Genomic DNA, 12307 nt, shown 5'->3' on the forward strand with positions numbered 1-12307 from the left:
AACACACAAAACACCATAATAAGGACGAAAACGAGTATTAACAATACGAAACATTGAGGACAAATTAGACACATAAATGCGTCTATCAAATACCCCCAAACTTATTATTTGCTAGTCCTCGAGCAAAACTAATAAAAAAATGAAACCGAGTTAGTCTCAGGTGGGTTTAACAGAGGTGTACCCACAAAAACCTTTTACTCCAGACCCTAGCTTGCTAGGCAGAACTTTGGAAGGCACTAAAGAATCTCCTTGGTTGGCATACTTATTGACTACAGGAGGAAGTACCCTGATGCGAAATTCCAATTGTTGTACACCAGTTTGTACCCACATACTAAAATTTAAATAAAGTGACAGAGCTCTACTCAGATAGTTTCTGTACATCATAACCGGAGTCAACCAATCACATGGAAAGATTAAGAAGATGGATAAAGAGAAAAGATAGATGGTTTAAAGTGAACGGTGTTTCCCATATCTGTCTAAAGGTCTCTGCCAAGATGGACCTATCCTAATGGACTGGGATACCGGTTTGACTAATATCAACACAACTGGCATATACAAGGGGACCAGTGGTCGATAAACCTAACTCTAGGTCAACACAACTGGCATATACAAGGGCACCAGTGGTCGACTTTATTGAATTTATTCATGTTGGTCTGATGGTTTGGTCTTAATTTTTTTTTTTTTTTGGTATCTCAATCACCCTATTTCACCCTAGCAAAGGTAACAACTTGAATCGTGTGCCCCACCAAATCACTTAAAAATAAAAACAGAAGGATTATGATTCAACGAGATATGGCGAAACTACCATGCTTTTTTTTAATTCTAACACCTGAGCTCTGTGCTTTTATGAATAGACTCTTTAGATGTTTCCATCTAATCAGATTGGTTCCTCAACTCATATAACCAAGATGTTTCCATCCACTTAGATAGGTTAGTGCTATCCTTAATAAGCATAAATTTCTAGGCTCTGGAGTTTATTTATTGCAACTAAAAGCCAAAAAGTTTCTTCCCCACCCCCAAACTTAAATCTAACGTTGTCCTCAATGTTTCTAATGAAAGAGCAATACCAAAAAGTAAAGTAACACGAGGAATCAGTAAAGAGAGAAGTCGGAAAGATAGTACCTGGGTGAAGAGAGAAATCAAAAACTAATATACAACATACAATCGCCTCGATGGTCAATCAAGGGTAAACAGGGTCCTCCAGAGGGACCTCCTCAACATCACCTGTACGAAAGGTCTCTAAAAAGGGTTTCAATCTCTGACCGTTAACCTTCGAAGAACTACTACCATCCGGTGTCTCAATTTCAACAGCTTCATGAGGAAAGACAGTGCGAACAATAAAAGGACCCGTCCACCGAGAACGTAACTTCCCAGGGAAAAGATGTAAGCGGGTATCATACAGAAGAACTTTTTGACCTGGAGAAAATGACTTTCTTAAGATATTTCTATCATGCACAAGTTTTCATTTTGTTCTTATACTCCTTAGCACTATCGTATGCATCTCTACGAATCTCTTCCAACTCATTGAGCTGGAGTTTCCTATGGGCTCCTGCCTTGTCGAGTGAAAAATTTAGCTGCTTAACATCCCAATAAGCTCTATGTTCTAACTCAACAGGTAAGTGACATGCCTTTCCATAAACAAGCCGATAAGGCGACATTCCAATGGGGGTCTTAAACGCAGTACGGTAACCCCATAAGGCATCAGTAATCCTAGACGACCAGTCTTTCCGATTAGGATTAACTGTTTTCTCTAATATACGTTTTATCTCCCTATTGGAAACTTCTACCTGACCACTAGTCTGTGGATGATACGGGGTAGCTACCTTATGTGTAAAACCATATTTCTTCATCAAAAGCATAAAGGTCAATTAAAAAAGTGCGACCCTCCATCACTAATTATAGCTCGCGGTGTACCAAAACGTGTAAGTATATTATCTTTCAAGAACTCAATCACAACCCTATGGTCATTGGTTTTACATGCAACAGCCTCAATCCAATTAGAGACATAGTCTACAGCGACAAGGATGTATAAGTTACCAAAATAATTAGGAAACTGACCCATAAAGTCAATACCCCACACATCAAAGACCTCAACAACTAAAATAGGGTTCAAGGGCATCATGTTCCTATGGGATATGGTTCCTAATTTCTGGAAACGTTCACAAGTCACACAGTAACCGTGGGAGTCTTTAAACAACGAAGGCCAATAGAATCCACACTGCAATATCTTAGCAGCAGTTTTCTTAGCATTAAAGTGACCCCGACAAGCATGATCATGACAAAAGGAAATAATACTGGACTGGTCACTCTCAGGTATACATCTCCTAATAATCTGGTCTGGACAATACTTAAACAAATAAGGATCATCCAAAAAGAAGTGCTTAACCTCGGATAAAAACCTAGAATGATCTTGTTTACCCCAATGTTGGGGCATTCGACCAGTAACAAGATAATTCACTATATTCGCATCCCAAGGTGCTTGGGTAACAAAGAAAAGTTGTTCATCAAGAAAACTATCCCTTATAGGAAGGGAATCATCAGGGGAATCAACAACTAGCCTAGACAAGTGGTCTGATACTACATTTTCGGCACCCTTTTTGTCTCTAATGTCTGGAGAGAACTCTTGCAACAAAAGGATCCACCTAACCAATCTAGGTTTCGTATCCCTCTTAGACAAAAGATATTTCAAAGCAGCATGATCAGTATATATGACGATCTTAGAACCTAAGAGATAGGGACTAAACTTGTCTAAGGAAAACACAATGGCTAACAGTTCCTTCTCGGTAGTGGTATAGTTCAACTGGGCATCATTTAGAGTTTTGCTAGCATAGTAAATCACATGAAGTAATTTTTTTTCTCGCTGACCTAACACAACACCAATAGCATAATCTGAAGCATCACACATGATCTCAAAGGGTAAGTTTCAGTTGGGTGCCTGGACTATGGGGGCGGTAGTGAGTAAAGTCTTGAGCTTCTCAAAAGCCTATAAACAAGCATCATCAAAGACAAACTTAACATCTTTTGCAAGCAAATTGCAAAGAGGCCTAGAAATCAAGCTAAAATCCTTAATGAATCGACGATAAAAACCTGCATGCCCTAAGAATGACCTAATATCTCTTACGGTTTTTGGGACCTGTAAAGTCTTGATAAGGTCAACTTTGGCTTTGTCTACCTCTATACCCTTAGAAAATACGATATGCCCTAAAACAATTCCTGATCGAACCACGAAATGACATTTCTCCCAATTAAGCACTAGATTCTTTTCCTTACACCTAGTCAACACTAATGACAAATGATGCAATCACTCATCGAAAGACGAACCAAACACTGAAAAATCATCCATAAAGACCTCTAAAAACTTTTCTACTATATCGGAAAATATGCTCATCATGCAACGCTGAAAAGTCGAAGGGGCGTTACATAGCCCGAAAGGCATGCGTCTATACGCAAAGGTACCAAAGGGACAGGTAAAAGTAGTTTTTTCTTGGTCTTCTGGGGAAATAACGATCTGATTGTAGCCTGAGTATCCATATAGAAAACAGTAATGACTATGTCCAGCTAATCTCTCTAGCATTTGGTCGATAAAGGGAAGGGGAAAGTGGTCCTTCCGAGTGACCTTGTTCAATTTCCTGTAGTCAATACAAACACGCCAACCCGTGGTCACTCGGGTCGGGATTAACTCATTGTTATCATTCTGGACTACAATAATACCGTATTTCTTGGGAACAACCTGAACAGGGCTGACCCACTTACTGTCTGAAATGGGGTAGATAATGCATGCATCTAACAGCTTAAGAACCTCGGTTCGAACTACTTCTTTCATATTAGGGTTTAGTCTTCGCTGCATCTCCCTAGAAGGTTTGGTATCTTCCTCTAAATAGATCTGATGCATACAAACAGTAGGACTTATACCCTTAATGTCTGCTATGGTCCACCCTAAATCTTCCTTGTTGTTTTGAAGGACGGTCACTAGCCTACTTTCCTGATCACTATCTAAGTCGGAAGCAACAATCACAGGTAAAGTCTTAGACGGGCCTAAAAACACATACTTCAGGGTATCTGGCAATGGTTTTAGGTCCAACTTAGGAGGCTCTTCAAACGAAGGAACTAGGGTCGACTTAGAAGCTGGTAGTGGTTCGAACTTAGGTTTCCATCCGTTACTAGTGTCTAACAAAGGGGTTGAATCTAACAAAGCATTCACCTCATTAATCACATTATCATCATCGAAATCAATCCCAAAGTGAGCTAGGCATTTCTCTAACGGATCTTCTAACAAAGTGTTTGGTAATGACTCCTCGACTAATATTCCTATCATGTTTACCTCTTCTATGCTCGAGTCATCTAGTTCAGAGGGTAGCTTACTAATATGAAAGACGTTCAGCTCAATAGTCATATTACCAAAAGACAAATTCATAATGCCAGTTCGACAATTAATGATCGCATTGGATGTTGCTAAAAATGGGAGACCTAAAATCACTGGTATCTGGTTCTCTGGGTCAGGGACAGGTTGGGTATCTAGGATAACAAAATCCACTGGATAAATAAACTTGTTGACCTCAATAAGAACATCCTGAATCACACCACGAGGAATTTTAACGGACCTATCAGCTAACTGAAGTGTCATCTGGGTAGGTTTCATATCACCAAGTCCTAGCTTGAGGTACACATGGTATGGAAGTAAATTCACACTGGACCCTAGGTCAAGCAAAGCTTTCTCAACACAGTATTTAACTATTTTGCAAGAAATGGTAGGGGACCCTGGGTATTTATGCTTAGGAGTAGTGGTATTCTGAATAATGGAACTCACGCGACTAGCTCGGAAGGCTTTCTTTTGGACACTAAGCTTACGCTTTCGTGTACACAAGTCCTTAAGAAACTTGGCATAAGCGGGAATCTGCTTAATCGCATCCAACAATGGTAGGTTGATAGTTACCTCCTTAAAAACCTCCAATATATCATTAAAGTTGGACTCCCTCTTAGTTGGAACTAGCAGCTGGAGGAACGGGGCTCTGGGAACAAATCCGGTATCAACGGGACCCTCATTAGTCTCTTTAAAGACTCTATCAGTCTCCTCATTTTCTGGCTCAGAAGGGTGAACTACAACATGTTCACTTTCAGGCATGGTGACCTTATTGTCAACTTTATTCCCACTCCTAAGGGTTGTAACAGAATTCACATGATCAGATGGTCTTTCACCTATTTCATTAATTCCTCTAGGGTTGGGTTGAGTCTGACTATGAAACTTACCTCTTTCTCTTAAAGACTCATTTATCTGACTAACCTGGTTTTTCAACTCGGAAATAGCCTGAGAGTTAGCCTGACCTATTCTCTTATTTTCTTCAAAACCTTGAGCAACAGATTGCTGAAACTGCACAATATTATGAGTTAACAAAGCAAGAGACTCTTATAAACTCATAATCTTCTTATCCGAAGGGTTCTGAAACTGTGCCGGAGCTGAAGGATTCTTAGTATATCCAAAACCTGGGGGAACCTGAGCATTACTAGACTGACCTTGATTCTGGCCCTTGGACCAAGAAAGGTTTGGATGGTTTCTCCAGCTAGGGTTATAGGTTTCTGAATATGGGTCAAACTTCTGTCGGTTATCAAACCTAGTGTTGTTATAAAGAGCATTGGCTTGCTCTTCAACAGCAAGGCCTCCCAAAAAGGCTCATTTCTCTACTACCACTAAAATGACCTAATTCTAAGTCTTCTAACCTTTTGGCTATAACTGCTATTTTGGCATCTGACTCATAAGTTCCTTCTACCCTATTAACATTTCCTCTACTTAAAAGAATTGTTTTTTGGGGTTCCCTACTATTTTCCCATTGTTGGGTCTTATCGGCGATTTCATTCAAAAATGTCATCGCTTCATCAACAGTTTTATTCTCAAACCCACCTGTGCATAAGGACTCAACCATGGTTGTTGTTGAATAATATAAACCCTCGTAGAGGATCTGAACTAACCTAACCTTCTCCAAACCATGATGAGTACATTGAGTCATTTAACCTTTCTAAGTACCTATATAAAGATTCTCCCTCTTGTTGGGAAAAAGTACAGATTTTTGTCCTAATAGACGATGTTTTATGCCATGGAAAAAACTTATGTATAAAGGCAGAAGTAAGCTGGTCATAGGTTTCAATTGACTTAGAGGCCAAACTATACAGCCAAGATTTGGCTTTATCTTTTAAGGAAAAGGGGAATAACCTAAGTTTCAACGCATCATCACTTAGGTTTTTAATTTTCAGAGTGCTACAAACTTCCTCAAATTCCCTAACATGAAAATAGGGGTTCTCATTCTCTTTTCCTAAAAACATTGGGAGCATCTGTAAAGTCCCAGGTTTCATTTCATAATTTTCCTCGGTTTCAGCTAACTTGATACAAGACGGACGAGAGGTCCTAGTTGGGTTTAACAAAGCTTTCAAAGTTGCCATTTCTGGCACTACCAAAGGACTAGGAGTACTTTCTTCACTAATTGTCAAGTTTTCAAAGCTGAAATTTCCAAAGACAGGGCTCTCAAAAGAAGAGTCTTCGATCTCCCAGCCTTCACAAGAAGAACTACTAGGTTTGTCACTAATCAAACGTCCTAGAGTGTTTCTTTTCCAAAACCGCTCTCTAATGACCTCGGGCATACACTAGAAAAACAAAAATACAAAGAAAAATCCTAAAAGGAAGGAAATATCTAAGCAAACACAAACAAGGCTGACTCCACCACATAAAACCTACTGATTTCTAGCAAACAAAAAGCATGATGGCTCCACTTAGATTGTTTCTAGACCAGCTTCTAATCCTTCGAAAGGGAATTCGTTACAATTTAAGCAAACCCCTCTGGAATCAATCCGAGTCAAAGTAAGTTGAATAGAGGCGAGGGAAACTCAGTGGAGCTTTGATACCCAAGGCCTCACCGGTATTACAAGGCGGCGCAATCACGCATTCAACTCACAGAAACCATCATGAACTTCGAAGTATGCTTAAAATGGTAACCAATATTTTTCGAATGACTTTACTATTAAGCTCGTTACCATATCGGTCTCGTTCTAGTCAGTATTTTAAGCTTAGGTTCGCGTAGATTACGTGTTCCTAAGACGGGCAAGAAGAAAACGGTGATGAAATCCGAGTCCTTATCTTGATTTGGCCAGGCCTTGCCCTTTACTAGAAAATTAAATCCGATTTCAGGTCCTCAACATATATGCATACAAAATCATCCAGTAAACCCGCTGACAGGGGATTCAAAGGGTGTTTAGAATTCTTACCTCCCGTTCCAGACGGGGGATGAACCGTTGAAGTCGAATCGGGCCACAACTCCAATGTAGTGTACGAACCCGAGGGGCCGAGACGATATTGTAATCATCGTCCTTCTCTGCACACAGTTTATATTTAAAACTGCCCTTCCGTAGGGTTTTTAAAAAAAAAAGTCCCAAAGTTCAATGTCCGAAAATAAAAAAGATGTCCAAAAATAAAAGATTACAAAAATAAAAACCTTAATTACAGTTTCTAAAAAAATAAAATAAAATAGAATATCTATATACAAAGATTTTCTTCTTCACTCCTTTTGGATTCCTCATTTCTTTTCTTCTTTGGCTTCGCTTTTGTTTTCAGCACTTTCTCCCCTTTTCTTTAGCTCAGTTCCAAATCTGAAAGCAAACAAGAAATACCAAAAGGCGTAAAAAGGAACAAATAAAAAAAAAACCTAAAAACAAATTTATAAACAAATCCGCGTCGGCGGCGCCAAAAATTGATGGTATTTTTCAATGATGTTGTAGTAAGATGATTCGTTCACTCAGATTTGTTGAGAATTTTTTTTAAGACTTAATAAAGAAAATAAGGAAAAATATATATATGAAGAGACGCCGAGACGCGGGATTCCACTACTTTTCATATTGTTATAGTTCAGTCATTAACTCTAGACAATATAGCTCAAACAAAAGAAGTTGTGACTCTAGTTCTTTGCCAAAAATAGATTTCATAAAATATTATTTGTAAGTTAAAATCATGAAGCATCTAAAGTATTTAGAACTAAGCATGCGGCATCTAACAAAATAAAAAATAATTAATAGAAATCATAAAGCAATTAAATCTATGCAAAAAGTCAATAAAAGAATTAATTCATTTACCACAATCATGAAAAGTTGCTTCCTCCGTTGTCCCAGTGATAGGTTTAGCTCATCATGTTGTTGGAAACACGCTCGAAATTCATTATTATTGCTCAAAAATGGTTTACAAATGATGAAAAGGGAGAAATATAATGAAAATCGGGTTTGTAACAGTTATATGTGTTACAAACCAGAACGACCCACAGTATGTGTCACTGATACTGTAGCAAATAACTCTGCCTCTGATGTACGACCCTCGGTTGTGAGTCGTTATCACTGTAGAAAAACGACTGTCTTTGCTGGTTCGTTCTTCGTGTTCTTCAGTATTTTTCTGCTGCTGCTGCATATTTCTCTGCAACTTGATTTTTCGATTTTGTGGTGCTCTATTCTATCCCCTAACTCTCCATCTTCTTCTCTGCTACCCCAAGACGCTATTTATACACAACATGCGATGAAAATCTCTTGTAATAACTCGTAATAATTCTCCTTAACTCTGCCAGCCTCGGAGATATTTTTATTTCCTTTTTCTTCTTCTTCACGCGTCTGTTACTGTAAACTATCCTTATTTGATTTCTACACGTTTCTGCTTCAGTTTGGCACAATCCAAGCACAAGCATTACACGTCTAAATCTTGCGTAATCCCGTGATATTCTCCTGCAAAACTCGTGCTTTTCTGTTTCCTTCTAACTCGAGTTCTAACCAATTTGGGTTCAATCAAATGACTATATCAGGCCTGTTTAGGCCTAATAAGTAAACCCAGTCAATTTCAGCCTTTTAGTCTCTCTAAAACTCGATCAAAAACTCAACCCTAATTCTGCAGGTGAGATGATTTTTTTTTGCCGCCAAAAACATCGTCCAAATGAGGAAGAAAGAGTTGCCCCCCTATCCGTCTGTGGAGTGTAAATAACAGTTGTCCAGTTAGGGTGCCCCTTATCAAGGCAGGGGAGTCCGAATAACACGTGTCCTCCGGGTGTCAAAATCAACTTTTTGAGCCGAATTTTCCAAAAATGTTTATTTCCCAAAAATGCCTACGAACACACAAAACACCATAATAAGGACGAAAACGAGTACCAACAATACGAAACATTGAGGACAAATTAGACACATAAATGCGTCTATCATTAGGCCCATCTCTCTTTGCAATGCTAATTATAAAATTATCTCTAAGATTCTAGTGAATAGAATGAAACCTCTTCTAAGCAAACTTATATCACCCTACCAGGCTGCTTATGTTCCTGGTAGAAACATTCAAAACAATGTGGTGATAGCTCATGAACTGGTGCATACTATGAAGAAGAAAAAGGATAGGTGTGGTATCATGGGCCTTAAACTTGATATGTATAAGGCCTTTGATAGGGTTGAATGGCCGTTTTTAATAGCTGTTCTTAAGAGATTTGGATTTTCTGAACATTGGTGTCAACTGACATTTCAATACATAAGCACCACTAATATTTCCATTCTCTTAAATGGATCTCCTTGTAATTATTTTACTCCCACTAGAGGACTAAGACAGGGAGATCCTCTTTCTCCCTACTTGTTTATCTTATGTATGAAGTCTTTTTCAAGGTATCTTATCCATGCTGAGCAATCCAATATCATCCATGGCCTTAAAGTTACTAATGATGTTCCAAGTATATCTCACCTGCTATTTGCAGATGATTTCCTTCTGTTTACTAAGGCTACACATAATGATATCAGTAACCTAATGTCACTCATTAAAGACTTTAGTGATATTTCTGGACAAATGATACATTTTGATAAATACGCTTGCTTTTTCAGTAAGAATGTATCCCCTGATCATGATGTTTCCCTTATTAGGTCTATGAATGTTAGAAAAATAAAACTTAATGAGAAGTATCTTGGCATCCCTCTCTTCATTACTAGAAACAGAACTGAGTCTATGTCACACTTTAATACTCATCATGATGCTAGAGTAGCTAATTGGAAAGGCAAACACCTAGCAAAGTCAGGCAGATCTATTCTTGTTCAGCATACTCTTAAGTCCTCAGCTAATTATCACATGAACTCTTTCCTTCTTCCTGACACTATCATAGACAAAATGGAGAAATCTCAGAGAGACTCTGGTGGGGTAAAAATGACCATAGGGGATATTATTTTAAAAAGTGGGAAAAAGTTTGCACCCATAAGCTTCAAGGTGGTTTAGGTTTTAGGAACTTAAGGAAGATGAACCTAGCTCTTCTCACTAAAACAACCAGGCTTTTGATTCATAGTCCTGATGAACTGTGGGTTAAAATTCTAAAGTGTAAGTATTTCAAAAATTGTCATCCTATCCATTACAAGAAACCTTGGACTATGTCTTGGGTTTGGTCTAGTATATGTCATGGTTTAGATATCCTTAAAGAGCATGCCCATTGGGATATTATGAATGGTAGGTACGTGAATGCTTTCTCTTATAACTGGATTCTTAATCCTTCATTGCCTCTATGTGTTAATCAACCAAATCCTAACTTTAAGGTATCTGAATTTATTATGCATGATACTAGAGAATGGAATGTTCCATTAGTACAAGCTTTCTTCACTAGAGAAAATTGCCTGAAAATTTGTATCATGAGAGTTCCTATCTCTGGTAATGACACTTTGGTTTGGCCTTATAATAAGAATGGGAGTCTTACTGTTAAGTCTGTCTACAAATTGCTTGCTAATAAACTTCCTCATAATTCGACCAATAATACTGATATTGAGGTCTATATGGCTATTTGGAAATCTCCTCTTTTGCCTAGAACTCAGCTCTTCTTATGGAAATGTGTTGAAAATATCATTCCCACAGGTAGCAAGTTGGCTAGATATAATAGAAATCATGATGACAGATGTAAGGTGTGTAATTCTGATGTTGTTGAAACTCCTGAGCATATGATCCCTCAATGTTCTTTTTCTAGAAATGTTTGGTCTAACATCCCTATTGTAAGTAATCTTATTCTGCAGGACATGAACTTTAACATTAGTCTAAAAGACTGGATTACTAAATGGCTCACTTCTAGCCAATTTCAGACTCATCTAGTTACTGCCATGAATACTGCTTGGTGTATTTGGAAGGATAGGTGTTTTAAAGTCTTTGAAGACAAAACACCTAATCCTCAGATCACTGCTAGAACTTCCCTTAGGATTTCTGAAGATATTTCGAATAATCTAGTGTCAACTCCTAATACCAATGCTACTCATTCTGTGCATGATAATAATTCTGATTTTCTGTATCAAATTTCCCAAAACAATTTAATATTATATTGTGATGCCTCTTTTGACAAAGACACTAACAATTCTGGAATTGGTATTGTTGCAATGAATAATGCAGGTGAATTCAAAGGGTGCAAATTAGTTTATGGGAGAAAAGCAAGCTGTGAAGATGCTGAAAGTGATGCTCTTCTAGAAGCTGCTAAATGGATTAAGGAGAAGAATCTTCAAGATGTCTATTTAGTCAGTGATGCCAAAAATGTAGTGGCATATCTTAATAATGTCATAGGCCAAGCTAGTTGGACTTCTTGCTCAATCCTAGATGGTTGTTTATTTCTTTTACAGAATATTAATTTGATTAGATTTAAACATGTCAAAAGATCTTTTAATGTTGCTGCAGACATAGCTGCCAAGCATAGTAGAGTTGGAAATGTGTCAGGAGAATGGGATAGAAATAACTGCCCACACTTTCTCCAAGATATTGTAAACTCTCGTTAAGCAATGAAATTGATTTTTCCTAGCAAAAAAAAAGATAACTGCATTTACATGAAACGCTGGGCTTGAATTATATTTTGGGCTTACAAAGCCTGTGTTGCTTGCACTCTTGCTGAAGGGAAGTTAGGTCTCTTGTTAGACCAGTTGAGAGACTAATAGCAAGCCGAGAGAGGACGGTGAAAGCCAATTGTCGGAGTTCACTCGTTACTCCTCCCAGACTCGTTGCGGTCAGTTCTAGCCAAGGTCCGGTGGTCATCTGCCAAGGTTAAGGAGAAGTACAGAGCAGGTGGTAATAAGTGGTTCGAAATGATGATTGATTTGGGCGAATCAGTGGGGTCGTGTTTGTGCTGGTTTGGTGAAGTCAATAAGAAAGAATGGATGAAAAAAAGAACTGTTTACGTTGAATTATGATGTGGGTTTGTGTTGAGTTTGCAACTGCTTGCAGGAATGGAGATTAAATGGTCGTAGGAATCACCAATAACCATGTCTGAATCACCAGCAGAAACGCACACGATGTGCTTGCAGAATTGCC

The 12307-nt window shown here is 38.4% G+C and overlaps 1 protein-coding gene across 1 annotated transcript; it reads left to right on the forward strand.

The window, feature by feature from the left end:
* Positions 1-10404: 10404 nt before the first annotated feature.
* LOC113331883 lies at positions 10405-11778 on the forward strand. The gene has a single exon (XM_026578526.1). It carries the CDS (start codon positions 10405-10407, stop codon positions 11776-11778), a length of 1374 nt encoding a protein of 457 aa, XP_026434311.1.
* Positions 11779-12307: the final 529 nt, after the last annotated feature.

The sequence above is a fragment of the Papaver somniferum genome, unplaced genomic scaffold (genome assembly GCF_003573695.1).
Source record: "Papaver somniferum cultivar HN1 unplaced genomic scaffold, ASM357369v1 unplaced-scaffold_128, whole genome shotgun sequence".
Taxonomy (NCBI): Eukaryota; Viridiplantae; Streptophyta; class Magnoliopsida; order Ranunculales; family Papaveraceae; genus Papaver; species Papaver somniferum.